The following is a 20,310-nucleotide window of genomic DNA, read 5'->3' as shown; positions in this document are numbered from 1 at the left end:
GAGTCTTCTGCCTTTGGACAGGGTATAGCAAGGAAAGAGTTCCTCTACAAAGCAGGGTATTGGTCTCAATACTATCGAACCTAGAAAAATAAGATTAGGAGAGCTCTGGGGAAGGAGCTGCCAGCTCTGTTGTGGGTGGGGGATAGCTCAAGAAGGCTTTACAGAAGAGGGTATTCTGAGATGGGTTCTGAAGGATGAATAGGAGCTCCCCAGGCAGACTAGTGGAAATAGTACTCCAGGGAGAGAAGCTCAGGTATTAAAATGGTGTAGGTGCTTAGTGAGAGGTTCTGTGGGGCTGTGTTATAAAGGTACACGGTAGGATGACAGTTCAGTTTGGGGTGCTGGCCCAAAGGCTGGCTGTAGGATGGGAGGCTGGGTGTGTTTCTGCTCACAGACCAAATGGCAGAGCCAGATGTGGGGTGAGGATTAAGGAAGTGGGTACTAGGGTCCCCAAGTGTTGGGCCCGTGGGAGTAAGGAAGGGACTGATAGCCAGCCCCATCACCTTCTCCTTAGTTTTGCGTGTCTGGCACAGAGCAGAGTCTGCCCAGAAAAAGGGACACTTTCTAATTCTCATGGAGGCTCCTAAGAGCCCCTGGCTGGCTGTGGGTGGGGGTGGGAAGGCAAAGCTGGGATAATCACACAAACAGTAAGAGAGGGGGAGGTTGAGCAGGGGAACTGGGAACTGGGATCTGAACGCCAAGCAGCCAGAAAGAGAAGGGCTAGGGGTTCCATTGGCTGGGGGAGCAGACAGAGCCCAGGGCTAATGGATGGGCAGCAGCCAGCTGGGTGTGGTGTCCTCTGGGCACACACCCCAATCCCCCCAGCCGGGACATATTTCCTTCCTTTCCTGCTTCTTGATGATTCCTGAGTGGCTGATCCAGAAAACCACAAAAAGGCCTCCCCGCCCTTTCCTCTTCCTCTCTTCCATTTCTTCCTCCCCTCCTCCCCCACACCCCTCCTTCCCCGGGGCCCTTTTCTCTCCTTCCTCCCCAACCCCACCTGCTTCTTGCTGGCTTCCACATCCCCTCTCTCCCTTCCAAACCCTTAATGCTGATTCTCCCTGGGCCAGCCGGGTTGTGTTTCTTGATGTTTTCAGAAAGGCCTTGTTGCCAGTCTGCAGCAGGGAAGAGCACACAGTCACACACACTCTGCACACATCACATGCCCGCCCCCACGCATGCACAGGCACTTGGTGTCACGTCTAAGCAGATCACAGACCTGCCTCCCCTGGGAGCGGGGTCAGGGTGGGATTCTCCACCTCGCATGTGGTACAAGCAAAGGGTTAGGAGAGTGGAGGGCCCTCGGCAGGAGCCCCAGTTACTGCCATCATTACCACTGTCATTATCCAATCCATTGCTGGGCACTTGACCTACCCTGAGAAGATCACAAGACCAGCCTGCCGCCTGTCCTCAGCAGGGGGCTCTCAACACAAGTATCCCTTGACCAGGGACAGCCAACTGAGGGGTCAACAGGGAGTCCTCAGAGAACAGACCCCCAGGGAACTGCCCGGGGAGGGGGCACAGAGAGGGAGAGACCTGATGAAGGGCCATTTGCCAGGATTGAGTATTTGTCAGCCCAGGATGCTGGATGATGTATTAATAGGACTTTAATGAGCTCATGAGGGGGAGCCACACTTCATTACCTGAGCACTGTTGCAGGATGGGGGGCAGAGAGATGAAGAGACCAACTAAATCCTTTAATGTGACCCATGCCAGCTTGCCCATCAGAAACAATTCAGCGCCTAAGATGCAAAACATTCCCTCATGGAGTTCCGCAAAGGCCTGCTCAGCAGCTGACCTGTTCCATTTTCTTACTGGGAAGACCTTCCTGAGGCCTAGGCTTGTCCTTCCTACCAGCATTGGAGGGCTCTAGGGGACAAAGGAGAGGCGGACCCCTGCTCCAGGAGAGAATATTCTCAATTCCTTCCTCCAACCTCACTCCTGTCACTCACTCTGACCCTGGAGCCTGGTGGAGTATGGCTCCACCAGTAACACCCAGCCACAATGTCCTTGCAAGGCCAGGCTTGGTCTCCTGGCACTAATCTTGCTGGTTGAGGTCCCTAGGCTCATGGGGACTTTGGCCTCTCCCTTAACTCCTGCCTCTAACCCTTGGGGAGTCTGACAGGTGGGGTGGAAAGAGTACAGTGGGTTCTAGATCCTGCTTTTCTGTGTGGCCCCAAGTATGTCACTTCTCTATGAGCCTCAGATGCCCCATCAGTTAAAAAAATACTCAGTGGGTTCCTTCTACCTCTGTTATCCGGGGATAGTCCCTTCCACCAGGGTTCAGCTCTCTCAGGGTGGTGGCCGTGGCTCCCTTTTATCCTACCTTTCTGATTCTGAAGCCAGGGGCTGCCCCAGCATTCGGAGCCTTGACACATCCCTCCCCTGTGCCAGGGTGTGGTCCTGCGGGTGGAGAGTGGAGAGGATGACAGGATGCTGGGGGTGGAGAAGACCTGACCTTGGTGAGCGCCAGAACCTGCTTCGTGCTGGTCTTCCTTCCGTATGTGGGTTGGGGAACACATGGGAGCAGTTGAGGGCCTTGCCTTTCCCATTCCCTGAGTGGCATTTATAGAGGTGCCCTGGGAGGTCAGAACCCAAAGCCTCCAGAGGGGCCAGTGAGACCCCAGAGCCTCCAGAGGAACCATCACTAGGAGAAGGGAAGGGGAGTGTTTAGGATCCTGTAAAACAGAGGACAGGGCGCTACCCTGCCGGTGGGGGCTGAGGGGCAAGGGGGAAGCCTTTCCTTACTTGTACTCAGAAAGGCTAAACAGAATCCAAAAGGAGAAAACTCCTCAGGAGAGAGGACCCTCAAGCACTGCCCTTTAGTGGGAACATGGACGGTCTTGGGACTCTCTGGGTGCTCAACATCTCCTCCAGGAAATGTATCTGGACCCTTCAACCTAAGCTCAGACCCGTCTCCTACAGCCTCCTCTGGCGAAGTGGGGCCTGCAGTGGGCTGCTCACTCTGCACCTTTGCTTTCTATCGGGATTGCTGCTGAAGCCCCACATTTGTGTCTGATCAAATTCTGTCTATTCTTGGACTAGGAACTCCGGGAATATGTCTCCAGTGCCTAGCCCAATGCTTGGCACAGGGTAGATGCTCAATATGTATCTGTTGAATGAATGCACAAATTAAGGAACATCCATGGACACCTCTAAGCAGATCACAGGTCTGGGATTCATTGGCCCAGTGTGAAGGTGGCCTTCTTGGGGAAGCCCTCCAGTGAAGGTCAACATTTAGAAGTCACACCCCACCCTCTGCTGTTCAGGGCACCCATCCCAACTTTGAGAGGCATTAGTGCAGAGCTGTGGACTTGCCCAGCTGTGTGGGTCCCACTCCTCTGCATCCTGGGCTGGGGGCTGGGAGGTGCTCAGTTCACCTGCGGGAGGAGGATAAAAGCCTGACTCAACAAGGCTTTGGCCAAGAGTCCCAGGCAGCACTGGGAAAGCGGTCTAGGGCGGCTAGCGGACGGGGCAACCCGGGGTCGGCTGCCTTCCCCTTTGCCCTTCGACCCAGGAAGCCGCTCACACCCTGCAGACACGCTTAACGACCCCGCCGCGCAATCCCGGCCTCCCCAGTCTACGGACCGCTCCCCCACCGTGACCCGCCAGGCGGGCCGCCACCCCCACCGCAACTCCGGCTCCGACAGTCGGGGAGAGGCGGGGGCGGGCCTGAGAGTGGCGCAAGGATGATCTCCACGCCAAGGGTCATTTGCTCTTTTTCCCCCCCTCTGTGGCTAATTTATTTTAGAGTCAGGGGAGGAGGGGGCGGGGCCAGGCCTGAGGGTTGAGAGGAGGGGCCTGGAGAGCTCAGGGGAGGTGGGGGCGGGGCAGGGGCGAGGCGGGGGGAGGCGGGGAGGGAGCAGGGGTGGAGAGGGCCGGAGAAGGGGAGGGAGTTGGGGGGAGGGAGGGGCACTAGGGGAGGGAGGAGCAGGGAAAGGGGAGGGGAGCGAAGGCCTGCGAGGGAGGGCTCTGGGGGCGGACGAGGGGAGGAGGGGGTGGGGGTGGGGGTCTGCCTGCGGGGGGAGCCGGGGCGGCCCCTTGTCCGGCCACCCCCACTGTCCAGTCCCGCTCCCGGCCGCGGCGGCCGCAGCAGTAGCGGCTCCAGGATGGTGAGCGCCGCAGCCCCCCAGTCCCGGCCTGTCGCCCCCGGCCCGCGCCCCGGCCCCGGGGCCGGACGCCCCCCCAGGCCACGCACACTCACCTAGGACCCGGCCGGGATGCGGAGGTACGGGGCCGCGGCCCGGACGGGGGCAGGCACGGGAGCCCGCGGGCGGGTCGGGGTCAAAGGGTGGTGACCGTTCGGTCGGGGTGTCCGGAGCTTTGTCCGCGGGCGCGGGGCAGTGCGAGGGCCGGAGAGGGCGGGGGCCGCGGGTCGCGGGGTTCAACTAGCCGGGGGTCGAAGGGCAAGGCCAGCGAGAGACCCGGACGGGTGCGTGGGAGCCGAGGGTCACTTCCCGGGGGGAGGGGGCGGTCAGAGAAGGGGATCTCCACTCCACCGCCGACTGGCACCCTGTTCGCCGCCCCCTTTGGTGCGGAGCCTGCAGTACTAGCGAGCAGGCAGCCCTGGGATGAGCCTGCGGGTTTTGGGGGTTGGGAGCCAAGATTTGAGGGTTCGGGTCTCAGAAGGATCCTGTGTCGGGAGCCCGAGGGCCGGCCCGCAGGCCCCTCCCACTCCGTCAGGTCTTTGTCCAGCGGCCCCTGTGTGTGTGGGAGGGGGTGGGGGCTGGGTTTCTTGCCCGGAGATTCCCCAGCATCGTGACGGGGCAGTGACAGGAGACTGAGGCCACTTTGGGCCCTGCGCCCCTGATGGCCACCCCCTTCCTTTCTTTTCAACTGGCTGGGGACAACATAGCCCATATCTCAGAGTTAGGGTGTTGTAGGAAGCTGCCCTTACCTTCGCCCGCGGGTTACAGGGGAGACCCTCTGAGCTCCCAGCTCTCTAGAGAGAGCGCCTTAAACTTCCTCACTCCAAGAGCCTTCTCTGGGTCTACAGATTCCCTTGCTAAGAACCCGCTCTGTGGAGGGTTCTCCGCAGAGGACTGGGCACACAGTAGGTGCTTAGCAAATAAGGGCCCGCCTCGCTGCCCCTCCAGCCCCGGTGCGCCTCCTGCACGGAGGAGGCCCGGTAAGGGGTCTGCGCAGGGGAGAGTGTGAGCGGCCTGGAGCCTGCGCCCAGCGGCAGCCCGGAGCGCAGGGGTGGGTGGGCTGTTAAAGGGACGGTCACTAAATCAGGATTAGGCCGTGGGGCTGTCAGGCTGCCTGGCCCTGTCTCCATGGATACCTAATTTGGAGGAGAATAGAGGACGGAAGAATGTTTGTGTTGTCCGCACCGGCTGCCTCGGCTGAGCGGGATCCTGCCCTTCGCCAGGCAGCGAGGAGTGGGGACCTGGTTCCAACCCCACTCTGGGCTTCCGCTGGGGGTTCTCGGTTCTCGGAGCCCAGAGCCTTCCCTGTGGAGTGTTTGGAGTGGGCCGGATGGTGCAGTGATCCACAGAACCGTGACCCTGCACAGCGAGCCCCAGACCCTCCCGGATCCAGCCTGCAACCCCTGTGCACCTTCCTGGAAACGGCCGGGCTGAGGTTCCTCAGAGCCCCTTCCCCAGCCCTCCTAGCCGCGAACAAACGCCGTTCTCGGCTGAGCCTTAGCCCTTAGAGGACCAACGCGCTGGTTAGCTTGGCGCTGCGGCGCAGCCGGGACCCTGCAACCGCGCGGGTACCAGGCTGCCCCTGAGCTGCGGGCGGGGGGGGCGGGACTTCCTGGGGTGGGCGAGAAAGGGGCGGGGCTTGCCGGCTGGCTGCTCGGGACCCGGTGACAGGCCTCGTAAATCCCCCTTTCCCATATTTAACACCATTTCATTTATTTCCACTCGATTCCATTGGAGTCCGCAGCAGCCACCCCTGTAGGGAGCGACCCTCGTGCCCTTGCTGTAATACCTTCTCGGGGAAAGCCCTCTTGGGCCAAAGGAAATACAGCTATGTGGGCATTGGAGTTGCCCCTGGTGAGCCTTAGATAACCCCCATTCTTCAGGGGGACCCCCATCTCCCCAGGAGAAGAAGGTGCTGAGAAGCAGGGTTTGGGCTCCAAGGCCCCGTGGGATTTCGTGGCTGTGGTATAAGGGTGGGCTGGACTGAAGTTCCCGTGGCGGTACAATTCCGGTGTGCAGCTGGAAGGGGACGGGGGAGAGGGGGGAGGCCGGAGTGTGCTGCTCCTAGAGCCCTTTCCTGCCTTCCTCCTGGTCATCCATGGCCGCAGCTTTTTATGGAGCAGGCATCTCTTCCCCTCCCCTGCCTGGACTGCAGCGTTATTGCTGAGATCTCAGACTCTCCACGCAATTTCACGCCTCTCTGCCTTTGCTCTTGCTGTTCCCTCAGCCAAACGCCTTCCCCATCGTCCCTGCCTTTCCACAACCTCCTCTCATTCTTCAAGGCCCAACTCAAATTCTACACTTCCTCCATGTAGCCTCCCCAGTGTCCCCAGCTCTTGTCACTTGCTTTTTCCTCCGTGTTCTTCTAGTCCTGCACCTGTGCCTCCCTTCAGCCTTTGTGGCTGAGTCCACACTCGGCTTTGCCTCCTGGAAGACAGAGGTGGAGCGTATACCTCCTCACAACCCACCCCCACAGGGCTGGCACAGGGCTTGGCACTATGTGGGTGCCCTGTACATAATTGTTGGCTGAATACAAGGGGTTTTGTAAGGGCAGCTTGCAAAGAATAGAATCTGGTCACTTTCAGACAAATAACTCTGGTTCCTAGGTGGGAGGAGACCCCTGGGTGTGTCTCCTCCTCCTCCTCGTCCTCCTCGTCCTCTTCTTCCTCAGTGCTGGCCCTCCCCCACCCCCTGGTTGGGGAGGACTTTGCCCCTTCCTTTCCCCACAGACCAGCATTCTTTCCCGGCCATTATCATCCTGTTAAACAGAGAGGCCAGTCAGGATCCATATGGATCACATTAACAATTGCTTATTATCTGGGCCAAGATTGCCCCCACTCTCCACCCTCAGCTTCTACTGCTGTAGTTGCTGGACCCTTAGGAGCTCAGCCTCCCTGCCTCCCCCTTCCCCCACAATCATTCAGTCAGGGAGGGCAGGGGACAGGCTGGTCTCCCTCACCCTTCCTGTGCCTTCTAGCAGAATTTTGCTTCTTCTTGACTTGGCTGGCAGTTAATGACTCCTTCCCCCGATTTAATGAAAACCAGGTTCCCTGCAGGAGTGTGACTCAGTGAAGTCCCAGGGCTGCAGCAAGGAGGTGGCTCGAAGGCCCAGGTGCACCTGTAGTCTGCAACACAGAGAGCTCCTGCCTTCCAATGGACAGAGGCAGTGGGCAGGCGTGAGCCGCACTGGGCCCACCATGGGGTGTTCTGGTGTCTTATGTCATCTCAGCCCTAGGCTGGCCCTGCTCCCTTCTGGGAGCTGGTGGGCTAGTGAGGGAGATTAAGGCAGGAGAAATCTTGCAAGACACTGAGTCCCAAACCTTGTGCTGTAGTCAAAGAAGCAAGAATCCAAGAGTTTCCTGGAGCTGCAGCTGAGCTGGCTTTGAAGGACAGGGAGTGGGATTTATGTTTAAATGCAAAAAGCCCAGGAATACTAGGGATGGAGAGGGCCTTCAGGATTACCCACAAAATTTTTTTGATTTACAGACCCCTCAGAGGGACCAGTGAAAGCCATCCACAGAAAAATGTGCTTCCATCAATTAACACTAGACTTTGCATTCTGCTTTAGAGGGTTCTTGGATCCCCCCTAAAGCCATGGGGACCTGCATCCAGAAGCCCTCCCCCTAGTCAGCCCGTCCCTGATGTGCTGAGCACAGAGTCAGGCCTGCAGCCCAGGATTTCTGACCTCCACACTCAGTGCTGTCTCCATGGCCTTAACTTGTCCCCAGGAACAAGGATATGTGGCAAGGAAGTTTAGCTTTTCTCCAAGAACTTTCCTTAGTGTCTTGATAAATCATAGTTAACTGGATACTCTATATCTCATCTGTGAAATGAGATTGTTTGATGCCCTCCTCATAAGCATTATTGTGAGGATTAAGTGAGTCAGGACCTGGGAGCCTGGAGCCCCAAAGTCTAGTCTTGAATGACTGTGGGCCTATGAGGGCCTGGTCAGAAATGCAGGTGATAGTGTGCGGGGCTGTAATTGCTGCTGATGCTGCCATTTCCCTGCGGGGCCCAGCCAAGGAGAGCAGACTGCCATAGGAACCACGCAGGGGCTTTGCTCTCTTTTCCTTTAGCACTAAGGCAGAGACAGTGTTAGCCTTTACAATTCACCTTGGGGACTAGAGGTGGGGTGGGCACTCTCAGTGGATGGGAGAGTTGGGCATTGATTACAGGCCAGCCTCCATAGGGCTGTGGCCCTGACCCCATTTTACAGTGACCCCCACCTAGGGCCGAAGCCCTGGGCTGCTGTGACCCTGCCATTAACTAATGAGATAGAATCACCCTGGACAAGCCCCTTACTCTGTTTGGGTCTCACTTTCCTCAGTTGCCAAATGGGGATAAGAACACAGTGAGTCCAGAGGTGACACAGGCCCTGGTTTCAAGCAGTGTGCCTCTTTGTCTCTCAAGTACATGCCTACGTCTGGTGGCCCACTCAGTGACTCAGAGCCCAGGGATGGCAGAGTACCACCTCCCAGGGTAGGAGCGAGGGGAATAACAAAGACATGAGTCTGAGAAGTTCTGGCCCACAGCAGGGCTTGCCTGGGCCATCTTTGAAGCTCCCTCCAAAGCAGAGTTAGAGTGGAGGGGGTTCAGGAGGTAGGTGAGAGAAGGGCCAGCTTGGCTACCTCTGCAATCTGGGAACATGCCTCCCTCTGTCTCCTCTCACTGCCTGGGTCTATTCAGGCCACCTGGCCCCAGCCCCATGCTGGGGTTAACCAGGGATGGATGGGAAGATGTAATGAAAAGGCTGTATTTTACTCTTAATACAGCCCTGTTGAGAACTGGCTGTGTCCCAGCACTGTGCAGGGTCCTGGGTGTACCTCAGCCAGGCTTGAGAAGGTGCCCAGCTAGAGTCAGGATCTCTGAGCCCCTGAGACTCCCCGCATGCTCACAAGGCACCTGTGTAGCAGGCCCTGAGAGAGGCTTTCATGCCTCTGATCTCCTGTAACAACCCTCAGCTTCCCCCATGGCCAGGGAGGACCAGATCATGTCCCCCCTGTGCACCCTGGCATTGTTTGCTGTGCCACAGGTGCCCATGTGAAGTGTGGCCACACCACACCCTTGGCAGGGCCTTGTGCCAACAACCATTATTTTCTGATGTGGTCCCACCTTCAATGAATTTACAAGACAGTTGGGGACCTGCAGAGGGGCAAAGGGTAGGCTGCTGGTATTCCCCATGTAGAAGGGAGCCACTGAAGACGTGTGAGCTGGGGAGTGGCACACTCGGGGCTGTGGAGCGTGTACAGTGTAGGCTGGCGGGAGAGACTCAGGGGAAAGACCAGGACCTGACAGCAGGGCCTCCCCTCATCAGTGGAGTCCCTAGGAAATTATTTCTCTAGGAGGCTGTTCCTCAGTGGCCAGAGGCCTAAGTCAGTGGAAATTAGGAAACAGGAAGCCCCCCTGCTGTTGGCAAGCCTGACTAGCCGATATGGCCCTTGGATGCTCAAGAGTCTAGGAGTATTTGCTCATCTTTCTAGGCCAGTGGCAAAGAAAACTGGTGGGATTCAGGTTATACAGGCAGACCTCAGAGAGATTGTGGGTTTAGTTCCAGAACACCACAATAAAGTAAATGTCGCAATAAAGCAAGTCAAATGAATTTTTTGGTTTCCAATGCACATAAATATTATGTTTACACTACACTGCAGTCTGTTAGTGTGCAATAGCATTGTCTAAAGAAAAAAACAATGTACATACCTTAATTTTTTAATTTTGGTATCATTAATCTACAATTACATGAGGAACATTATGGTTACTGGACTTCCCCCATCACCAAGTCCCCCCCACATACCCCATTACAGTCACTGTCCATCAGTGTAGTAAGATGCTATAGAATCACTACTTGTCTTCTCTGTGTTGTACAACCTTCCCTGTGTCCCCTCCCTACATTATGTCTGCTAATAGTAGATTGGGGTGGTGGGTGCTGAAGGTTGGGGTGATGTGGCAATTTTAAAAAATAAGACAATGAAGTTTGCATTGACTGACTCTTTTTTTCCCCCCTTCTCCCTCCCTTCCCACCCACCCTCCCCAGTCCCTTTCCCTTTGGTAACTGTTAGTCCATTCTTGGGTTCTGTGAGTCTGCTGCTGTTTTTTTCCTTCAGTTTCTTTGTTCTTTTACTCCACAGATGAGTGAAATCATTTGATACTTGTCTTTCTCCACCTGGCTTATTTCACTGAGCATAATACCCTCTAGCTCCATCCATGTTGTTGCAAATGGTAGGATTTGTTTTCTTCTTATGACTGAATAATATTCCATTGTGTATATGTACCACATCTTCTTTATCCATTCATCTACTGATGGGCACTTAGGTTGCTTCCATTTCTTGGCTATTGTAAATAGTGCTGCGATAAACATAGGGGTGCATATGTCTTTTTGAATCTGAGAAATTGTATTCTTTGGGTAAATTCCAAGAAATGGGATTCCCAGGTCAAATGGTATTTCTATTTTTAGTTTTTTGAGGAACCTCCATATTGCTTTCCACAATGGTTGAACTAGCTTATATTCCCACCAGCAGTGTAGGAGGGTTCCACTTTCTCTGCATCCTCACCAGCATTTGTTGTTCTTAGTCTTTTCAATGCTGGCCATCCTCACTGGTGTGAGGTGATATCTCATTGTGGTTTTAATTTGCATTTCTCTGATGATTAGTGATGTGGAGCATCTTTTCATGTGTCTGTTGGCCATCTGAATTTGACATACCTTAATTTTTAAAAATGCTTTATTGTTAAAAAGTGCTACCCATTACCTGAGCTTTCAGCAAGTGGTGCTCCTCTTGTTGGAGGGTCTTGGTTTGATGCTGATGGCTGCTGACTGATTGGGGTGGTAGGTGCTGAAGGTTGGGGTGGCTGTAGCAATTTTTAAAAATAAGACAATGAAGTTTGCATTGACTGACTCTTTCTTTCATTAATGATTTCTCTGTAGCATGTGATGCTATTTGATACCATTTTACCCACAGAACTTTCAAAATTAGAGTCAATTCTCTTAAACCCTGCCACTGCTTTATCAACTAAATTTATGTAATATTCTAAATCTTTTATTGTCATTTCAACAATCTTTACAGTATCTTCACTAGTTATAGATTCCCCTTCAAGAAACCATTTTCTTTGCCCACCCAAAGGCAGCATCTCCTCATCCATTCAAGTTTTACCATGAGATGCAGCAACTGAGTCACATCTTAAGGTTTCATTTCTAATTCTAGTCCTCTTGCTATTTCCACCACATCTGTAATTACTTCCTTCACCAAAGTATTAAATCCCTCAAAGTCATCCATGAGGGTTGGAATCAACTTCTTCCAAACTCCTGTTAATGTTGATATTTTGACTTTTTCCCATGAATCATGATTGTTCTTAATGGCATCTAGAATGGTGAATCCTTTCCAGAAGGTTTTCAATTTACTTTGCCCATGGCCATCAGAGCAATCACTATGGCAGCTATTGCCTTACAAAATGTATTTATTAAATAGACTTGAAAGTTTAAATAACTCCTTGATCCATGGGCTGCAGGATGGATGCTGTGTTCGCAGGCATGAAAACTTTCATCTCATTGTCCATCTCCATCAGCACTCTATTGCACTATTGGTGAGTAAAGTAATACTTTGAAAGGAATCTTTTTTTCTGAGTAGTAGATCTCAACAGTAGGCTTAGACCATGTTGTAAACAGATGTGCTGTCATCTAGGCTTTGCTGTTCCATTTATAGAGCATGGATGGAGTAGATTTAGCATAATTATTAAGGGGCCTAGGATTTTCAGAATAGTCAGTGAGCACTGGCTTCAACTTAGTCACCAGCTACATTAGCCCCTAATAGGAGAGTCAGCCTGTCCTTTGAAACTTCGAAGCCAGGCATTGACTTCTCCAGCTATGGAAGTCCTAGATAGCATCTTCTTCCAATAGAAGGTAGTTTTGTCTGCATTGAAAATCTGTTGTTTAGTATAGCTAACTTCACTAATTACCTTAGCTGGAGAACTTGCTGTGGCTTCTCCATCAGTACTTACCGCTTCACCTGGCACTTTTATGTTGTGGAGACGGCTTCTTTCCTTAAATCTCATGAACCAACCTCTGCTAACTTCAAACTTTTCTTCTGCAGCTTCCTCACCTCTGTCAGCCTTCATAGAGCTGGAGAGTTAGTGCCTTGCTCTGGACTGGGCTTTGGCTTAAGGGAATGTTGTGGCTGGTTTGATCTTCTATCCAGACCACTCAAACTTTCTCCATATCAGCAATAAGGCTGGTTTGCTTCCTTATCATTCATATGTTCACTGGAGTAGCACTTTGATTTCCTTCAAGAACTTTCCCTTTATAGTCACAACTTGGCTACCTGGTATGAGAGGCCCGGCTTTTGGCCTATCTTGGTTTTCGACATGCCTTCCTCACTAAGCTTCATCATTTCTAGCTTTTGATTTAAAGTGAGAGACATGAAACTTTCACTTGAACACTTGGAGGCCAGTTTAGGGTTATTAATTGGTCTAGTTTTCAATATTGTTGTGTCTCAAGGAACAGGGGTCCTGAGGAGAGGGAGGGAGACAGGGGAATAGCAGGTGGATGGAACAGTCAGAGCACACATTTATCGATTAAGTTCACTGTCTTATGTGGGTGTGGTGCCTCAAAATAATTACAACAGTAACATCAAAGATCACTAATCACCAAAATAAATATAATAATAAAAAGCTTGAAACACTGCAAGAACTACCAAAATGTGACAGAAGTGAGCAAAATCAGCGCCAATAGACTTGCTTCACACAGGGTTACCATAGACCTTCAGTTTGTTAAAAATGCAGTATCTGCAAAGTGCAATAAAGCAAGATGTGACAAAACAAGGTATGTCTGTACTGAAAAAAGACACCCCTGTATCTACATCATGTAGTTCTACCCAGCCTGCCTGTCGGTTTCCCTCAGGGCAGAGGGGCTCCAAGGTAACTCTAGTCACCAGGGGGAAATCCCCCGGTCCACCCAGCTCCTTGGAGAGACAGCATTCATTAGTGGCTGGACCCTCCCCGTCTATGAAGGGGCTCCTTTTCCAGACAGCGTCCTGTGTGGGGTGGCCATTCTCATTGCCACATCTTCCATACTGTAGCCCTCTTCAGGCCTGAGTTTTAGATCTGACGCCCTGCCAGGAAAGATGGAGCTGCCTCAACGGGGTGGGGCAGGCAGCTGGAGGATCAGGGTCGGGTGGTTAGGAGTTCAGTTTGGGACTTGTTGGGTCTGCAGGGCTTATTAGACATGTAAGTGGGGGTGGCCCAGAAGAACCTCAGAGGAGGGAGGGGCCCTTCAGCCTGCTGGGTTGTGCCCCTCCCAGTACACGCCTCTCAGACCCCACGCCTCTCCCAATTGGGAGCTCATCACTTCTAGAGACCAGCCACCTGTTCTCAGCCAACAATAACCCAGGCATCTTTCATGATGGATTCACCTCTTTGGAGAAGGGCAGGTGGCAGCAGGCAGTGGAGCCACTGCCCAGAGCTGTACAGTCTGCCACCCCAGTCGTTAAGGGATTTGGAAATATTTGGACCTCAGGAATCTTTCTTCCCCCGAGCAAGTACTCCCCACCCTCTGGCCATGGTCTGCAGGTAGCTCTCTGCACCTCCCTCCCCCCCTTTTTCTGATCACTCTCTTCAGGGGTGTCAGACCTGCAAAGACTTACCTGGACCTATGCGAACCACTCTGAAATGTGCTAAGCTCCACAGTTTGTGGCTGAGTATGGGGTGGAGGGTTGGGGGAAGAGGCAGGGGTAGGGGAGGCTAGAGAGGATGGTGGGAATCAACTGACACCTCTTTTTTTCTTAACTGTTAAATGGGAACAACATCACCTGCTTTAGAAGCATCTGGAGCCTGCCTGCCTGGGCAGCTAGCACCATGCCTAGCTTGGTGACTTAGACAAGTTAACCGTGCCTCAGTTTCCTCCTCCGTACCATGGGAATAGCAGTTACACCTGTTCCTAGGGTGCTGGGGAGGACTGAGTGAACTTGTGTGTGTTAGCCCTTAGAGCAGTGCTGGGCGCATGCTGCGGATCCTGCACAGGGGCAGGCGCACAGAGGAACTGCTGTGGTAGTTCAGTCTTTGCCAAGCATCCTCCCCCCACCCCCCACCCCACCCTGATTTCTCTTTGTTCCTGGGGCCCTGCAGGTGTGGGGGGGCCTCCCCCTCCAGGACAGCCCTGCCCACTCACGCCCAGGAAGACCGGCCAGGCTGCATAGCTGGAGTTACTCAGCTCAGCACCCCAGGGCTGGGAAGGGCACTGTGGAGGGGGCAGGGGAGGCCACTGGGGAAGCCTGGACCTGCTGCCTTACCTCTGCTCAGGCCTGGCCCTGTGGGGGCATGTCTCTCACTCACCCCCATACACTGGGAGGGGGCATATTTGGGATTAGGGAACACAGGATCACCCAGACTTAAAAGCTTAAGCTTTTTGGAGGTCACCTGCCAACTGAACTGACTCCAGTCAACCCTGGATCCTGACCTGGCTGATGGGAGGGGCCTGAGAGGGGGCTCTGGTCTTCTGGGCTGAGACCTATGACCCATGACTCCCAAGGAGTTCATGGATGAATTGTAGTCCAGTGTTTTTAATTCCCTTTGTAGCCCCATGTATTTTTTAACATTTTATTCCCCCTCCAGGTTTACTGAGGTGCAACAGACAAATACAGTAGTCCCGTGTATTTTTATCCTAAACGTTGAAATAGTAATTTTGAGAACAGGCCAACATTAAGCCAAACACCTTTTATGATGGATTCACCTCTTCTGAGGAGGGTGGGGGATTTACTAGACTGGGTGGGCTGACTGCATTTGCTGCCTTACCAGACTACAAAAGGGGCCTATGCTGAAGACTGGTCAAGAGCCCTGATCTCATCCTCCATCTTGCACCCATGCAGGGCCAAGTCCCGAGGCACAAGGATCCCCAGGTGCAGACCTACAAGAAGCAGACACCGGGAGGGTCTGATCCAGCCTGGGACAGCAGTGGGGCTGAGCTGGGCCATAGGCACAGCCTCCTCCACTGAGTGAGTACCTGCTTGACATGCATCTGGGCCTCCACACACTGAGATTCCCAAAAGCCTTGTGCAATGTTGTGACTGTCACCAACCTGTGGTGAGAAGCTGAGCACCTCACTGGAGCAAAGAAGAGGGTTCAATTGCAAATCTTTGTGCCTCAATGAAAACGTAAATAATCTTTAAAAACAGGGATTACTCAGAACCTAGGTATTTACTATAGAAGAATTCCAAAGGCCCTGCTCTTTCCACTGCCACTGTATCAGGGAAAGTTTTCTGGGGAAGGGACTTGGGAGGGAAAGCACAGGGAGGACAGGGAACAACAGGTGCTGCTGGGCTAGAGAACTGCTGTGAAAAGGCCCAGGGGCAGGGGTGTGTGAGCAGGCAGGGAATGGAGATTCCAGGTTAACAGGTGACATCAACTGCAAATAAGGCCTTTGAGTGGCCAACAGAGGTGCGGGGGCACTTGCTGGGGGAATCCAAGAGGGAGCCAGCAACATCAGAATCAAAGTGGTATCGTAGCGTGGGAGCGTCCCTGCAGCAGAACTGGGGAGAACGTATTTTGGGCGGAGGGACCCGATGGAGTAAAGGCCTGGAAGTGTGAACATGTATGGCCCAGAGAATGGACTGATGTGGCAGGGTCCAAAGCTGGAAGGAGGACAAACTGACCCACCTCCGGTGCCAGGCTAAGGGGCTTAGCATCCACCCTGAGGTCAGTGGGGGGTGAGCCTGTGTTTTAGATAGAAGGACCAACTGACAGCCACATAGAAAAATGATTAGTAGGCAGAGACAGTGAGTCCAGATGTGAAGCCAGATGTGGTGAGGGACCTGAGAGCTGTGGGTCATTTCAGAGAGTGTCAAGGGGACTCAGTGACCAGCTGGATAGGTGGAGGCTGCAAGAAGTGGAGACATAGGGCCTCCAGGGTCTCTAGGCCGGGTGACAGGATGGACTATAAGAAAGAAGGCAGCTATGTCTTCCTTGGGTGTATCAAGTCTGAGGTCTTGGTGGACAGCCATTGGGGTCCTAACAAGTCTCCCCTAGATTCCAAATCTCCCCTAAGATTCCCAGGGACAGTGAAAAGTGTGGCTCAGGATGAATTTGGGCCTGGTGTGGTGGCTCTCAAGAGGGAACTGAAGGGACATGTGACCTTGCCTGGCAGTTTCTAAGTGGCATAAGTGAGGGCATGGCAGGGCCCTGGGGCTCCTCCATCTATTGGCAGAAGAGGAGCTGATAAGAGTGGCCCCAGGACACAGGTCAGAGGGGCCAGGGGTCAGGCTAGGATGTCCTGGGAAGCTGTGGTTTGGGACTCAGAATGCATTTTCAGGGACAGCGAGCTCAGTTCCCCACAGCCTCTGCAGACCCAGCCAACAGCTGGTCAGGGGCAGGACAGGGGCCGCACTCCTGCAGGGGTGCTCACATTCTGGGGCCCAGCGGGCAGCTCAGGGGATGCACTTCTCTCTTTAGAGACCCTCAAGCCCATTGGGTTCTTTTGGCCCCAGAGAGCAAATCTACCTCCTCCTCCCCACTTCCTAGGCTGAAGCACCTTGCCAGCCCTCTTAGGAGCCATGTCAGAGCCTGCCCTGGTACCTTGCCCCTCTCCAACCAGTTTGGAAAGTGCCACCCTTCCTTCAGTGCCCTCACACCAGCCTGTGAGGGGGATGCTGGGTCTCTCCATTTCACACCGGAGGAAACAGAGATTGAGACACCTGTCCCACCTCTCAGAGGCTGACTTTACTCCCTGCACCGTCTGAGCCACAGGAGGAAGGTGGGATGGTGACTGCCAGATGGACTCCCTGGGCTTACTGGGGTGGGCTCAGAGACCCCCAGCCCTGGGTCAGTCTTTTAGGCTGGCTTGCCTAACTCGAGTTGCTGTAGGTCCAGGCTATGTTGAAGGGCCCCTGGGAGCATCAGTGAAGGTGAGGAAAGGAAGAAGAGAAGGGGTGTGTCCTGCTGAAATGGACTTACACCATTATCCCTACCTAGCAGCCTGTTGTAGGTATTGAAGATCATGGCAACCAAGCCCTGGTACATATGCAATGGCCTCTGGGAGGTAACAGCCTGACCTTCCGGGCCCTCTGGAAAGCACAGAGTGACCCCTCCCTCCCTTTCTGTCCTGTCCCCAGAGCCCAGGAGTTGAAGTCTATCCCTAACCTGCTCCAACAGTAGCTCCAGTACTGAGAAGAGGGTGCGACAAGGAGGGCGATGCTGCCCTGAGAGCAATGCCCAGCCCACAGGCTCATGGTAGGTGGCCTCCATGAAAACTGCTACTTGCTCAGTGCCCCTCAGCTCAAGCAGGCATTAGGGAGAAGCAAACCAGCCTTGCTAAACCTTCCCTGAAGGGCAAGTGGCTGATAGCCTGGAACCTTTCAGAAGTACCCTTGGCTTAAAAAAGGTTGCTTATTAATCAGAATGGTCTTGCTGAAATTTCAGGCAGCCTAACTAAGTGAAGCAAACAAAATTTAGGTAGGTAAAGACAAACTGTGTTTCCTCTTGGGGAAGAAGCAAGGGTCCTAACTAGGCTACTTTGCCCTACCTGGTGTTTCCAGGTAGATGGGCTGGAGATAGAAGACCAATCTTCCCTACCGGTGTTCCTGGAGATCTGGAGATCGCATAGCCTGGAGGTGGGATGAGCTGGTGTAGTGGACAGAAAGGGCTCAGAGCATCCCCAGCAACTACAGCACCAGGAGGAGGGGCAAGAGAAAACATAGACCGGTGCTTGGAAAGAAGGGGGTGGGGGGAGAGTAGGACTTCAGAGCTGGAAAAGTGATTAGTGGCTCTGATGAGGCTGAAGTTGGCCCTGGCAGCCCCCAGGCAACACAGGGGAGAAAGAGCTGTTATTCACAGAAGGCAGACAAAGATGGCTGCTAGGCAAGCCACCCCAGGAAGGCAGCCAGGTTGCAGGGGGTATAGGCTGGTCCCCAAGCCCTGGGGACAGATGCCCCTATTGGGGGTTGCAGGTGGGACTTAGTCTGCAGATAAAACTGCTGGGAGCCTGTGTTCTGGGCCCAGCTCCCGGGTCCCGAGGGCCTTCTGCAAGAGGGGGGAAGCCAAGAGCCACCCCCAACCTCCTAGGGTAGTAGATGGACCGTTTGATCAGTGAGTGTGTAAATTGGGATTTTATGGATCACTTATTCACTGCTGGAGCTGGGGCCCCCAAATTCCTCTGTGCCCCAGAATGTTTAATCTAGCCCTCAGCTTTCCCCTGCAAGGGAGGGAGGACAGCCCCCCTTAGCTCCCACCCCTCCTGCTGTGTCTCCTCCCAAGGCCCCAGGCTTTGTCATTGCAGGGTGAGTGGTTCAAATGTGCTAATACACTCCCTGGGCCGCTGGGCAGTGGGACTTACCCTTCAGTGCTGTGATTGGCCAGAGACCATGAGAGGGGGGTTCATGGCAGCAGCTGGGAGAGTGTATGCGTGCCTGCGTCTACTTGAGAGGAGGGGGCTGGGGTATGTCCATCCTGCTCAGACCACTGGGCAGAGACAAAGGATCTTCACCTAGCCTGGAAGGAGGATTAAAGCCCAGAACAAGTCACATCCCTACCTGGTCAAGCTGGTTAGGGAGCCCACCTGTCCGTCTTTACATCCTCTTATTACATCTTGACATGGTAGGGCCTTATTAATGTGTGTTGAATGATTGGATGGTTAAGTGACCACATGAGTGACTGCATTTTTAACTGGGTTGTATCTGCTGGAATAATCCAGCACCTACAGATTCCTAAATCTCCCCCTAAGATTCCTAAGTGTCTACCCTCCCCTTACTGAGGTTTGCTTTAGCCCAGACCTGGCTGACACAGGCTGGACATGAGGGACTGGTCAGGCCTCAGGGGACACAGCTGTGACCCCTGGTCTCTGTTGCCACTTGAGAGTGCTTTCACTTTGGTCACGTTTCTCCCTGCCGGCCCCCATCTGTCCTTGGGATTTGATGAGGATGAAGATGGTAGGGAAAGGGGGAGGGGTGTTGAGCAGCTGATAGGGGAGGGAAGGAAGCACAGCCTGAAGGGCCTGATGACAAACTACCGGATCCTACCATGCTCTCCTCTTAAGCCTGCCCCTCCTCTCCGACCCTGAGCTTGAGGGTGGCAGGCAATCAGGCCAGGCTGGTGGGGAGGGGGTTGGTGCAGCTAGCGAGCCCTCCCCTTGCCAGCTCCTGGGGAAGCTGGATGTCAGCCTAACCATAAAACTTCCAAGGAATCCTAATGAAAGGAGTCTGAGTCCTAGGGAAGCCTTCCTGGAGACCCTAAGAAGTAACACTCCATTCGAGTTCAAGAGAAAGCTTCAGAGGCTCCAGTTCTGGTGGGAAGCACCCTGGCTGCAGAATGAAGCCCTAGTTGAGACCAGAACAGTGCTGTTGAAATGAGCTTTCTGCGCTGATGGGAATATTCTGTGTCTGCCGTCCAATACCGTAGCCTCTACCACATATGACTATTGAGCACTTGGAGTGTGGCTGGTGCTGTTGAGGAACTGGATCTTTAACTGTAATAATATATTTTAATTTTTATTAATAAATAATTTAAATGCTAATATATTTTAATGAATTTAGATTTAAATAATAGCCACCTGAGGCTAGCAACTATGAGAGCACAGGATTAGAGGCTGTGTTCAGGCGTTCAAGCCAAGCTCTTGGGTGCAAATCCCTTCCTGGCTGTGTGACCTTGGACTCTTCCCGAGTGTAGATCCTTTCCTTCCCAGTCTGTCAGACCACCCCAGCCCCACTGTGGATCATGTGCAGTTAGGGAATCATCTGCTCCTGTGGGTGGCTGAGCTGCCATGAAGAGGCCCTGATTACCAGGGGCCAAACACCCAGAGACAGACCAACAGCCCAGGGTGGGAAAGGAGTGGTTGTACAGAGCTCTAGACTTTGAGGCATTTTAGTGGGATGTCAGTCCTAGAAGGCTTCCTAGAAGAAGGGGCTGGGAGGAAGGCTTGGCCTGGAGCTGAGTGATGAGCCAGGAATGGACAGAAAGGCTGTTCCTGAATGCCTAGCCCTGTGTGGGCCCTGTGTTTGGCACCCAGGTACCTTGGCCAAGGCTGGAGTAGGAGGGGCTGGCAGAATGGGCTGAGTCCCAGCTTCCCCTCTTAGTAGCTATTATGATCTCGGAAGAATCACTCCCAGTCTTTGAGTCTCCATTTCCTCTTCTGTAAAATGGGGAGAATATGCTTATCTGGGAGGGAAGTTGCGATGGTGAAACTGAATGGAAA

At 53.6% G+C, this 20,310-nt stretch overlaps 1 protein-coding gene across 2 annotated transcripts in view; it reads left to right on the top strand.

The window, feature by feature from the left end:
• Window positions 1-3,864: 3,864 nt before the first annotated feature.
• The window catches only part of FIGNL2 (fidgetin like 2), a 33,045-nt gene continuing 16,599 nt past the window's right edge, over window positions 3,865-20,310 (top strand). Inside the window, exons 1-3 of one of the 2 annotated variants that reach the window (XM_057486620.1) lie at window positions 3,865-4,228; window positions 14,999-15,124; window positions 17,237-17,354. In XM_057486620.1, the coding sequence (XP_057342603.1) occupies window positions 17,333-17,354 (22 nt within the window). In that variant the 5' untranslated portion in view covers window positions 3,865-4,228; window positions 14,999-15,124; window positions 17,237-17,332. Of the gene's footprint in view, window positions 4,229-14,998; window positions 15,125-16,555; window positions 17,355-20,310 lie in introns of those variants that run through there. The other variant, XM_057486622.1, reaches the window with a different exon arrangement.

The sequence above is a fragment of the Manis pentadactyla genome, chromosome 10, assembly GCF_030020395.1.
Source record: "Manis pentadactyla isolate mManPen7 chromosome 10, mManPen7.hap1, whole genome shotgun sequence".
Lineage (NCBI taxonomy): Eukaryota > Metazoa > Chordata > Mammalia > Pholidota > Manidae > Manis > Manis pentadactyla.
This window is presented reverse-complemented; position numbering and strand designations above follow the sequence as displayed.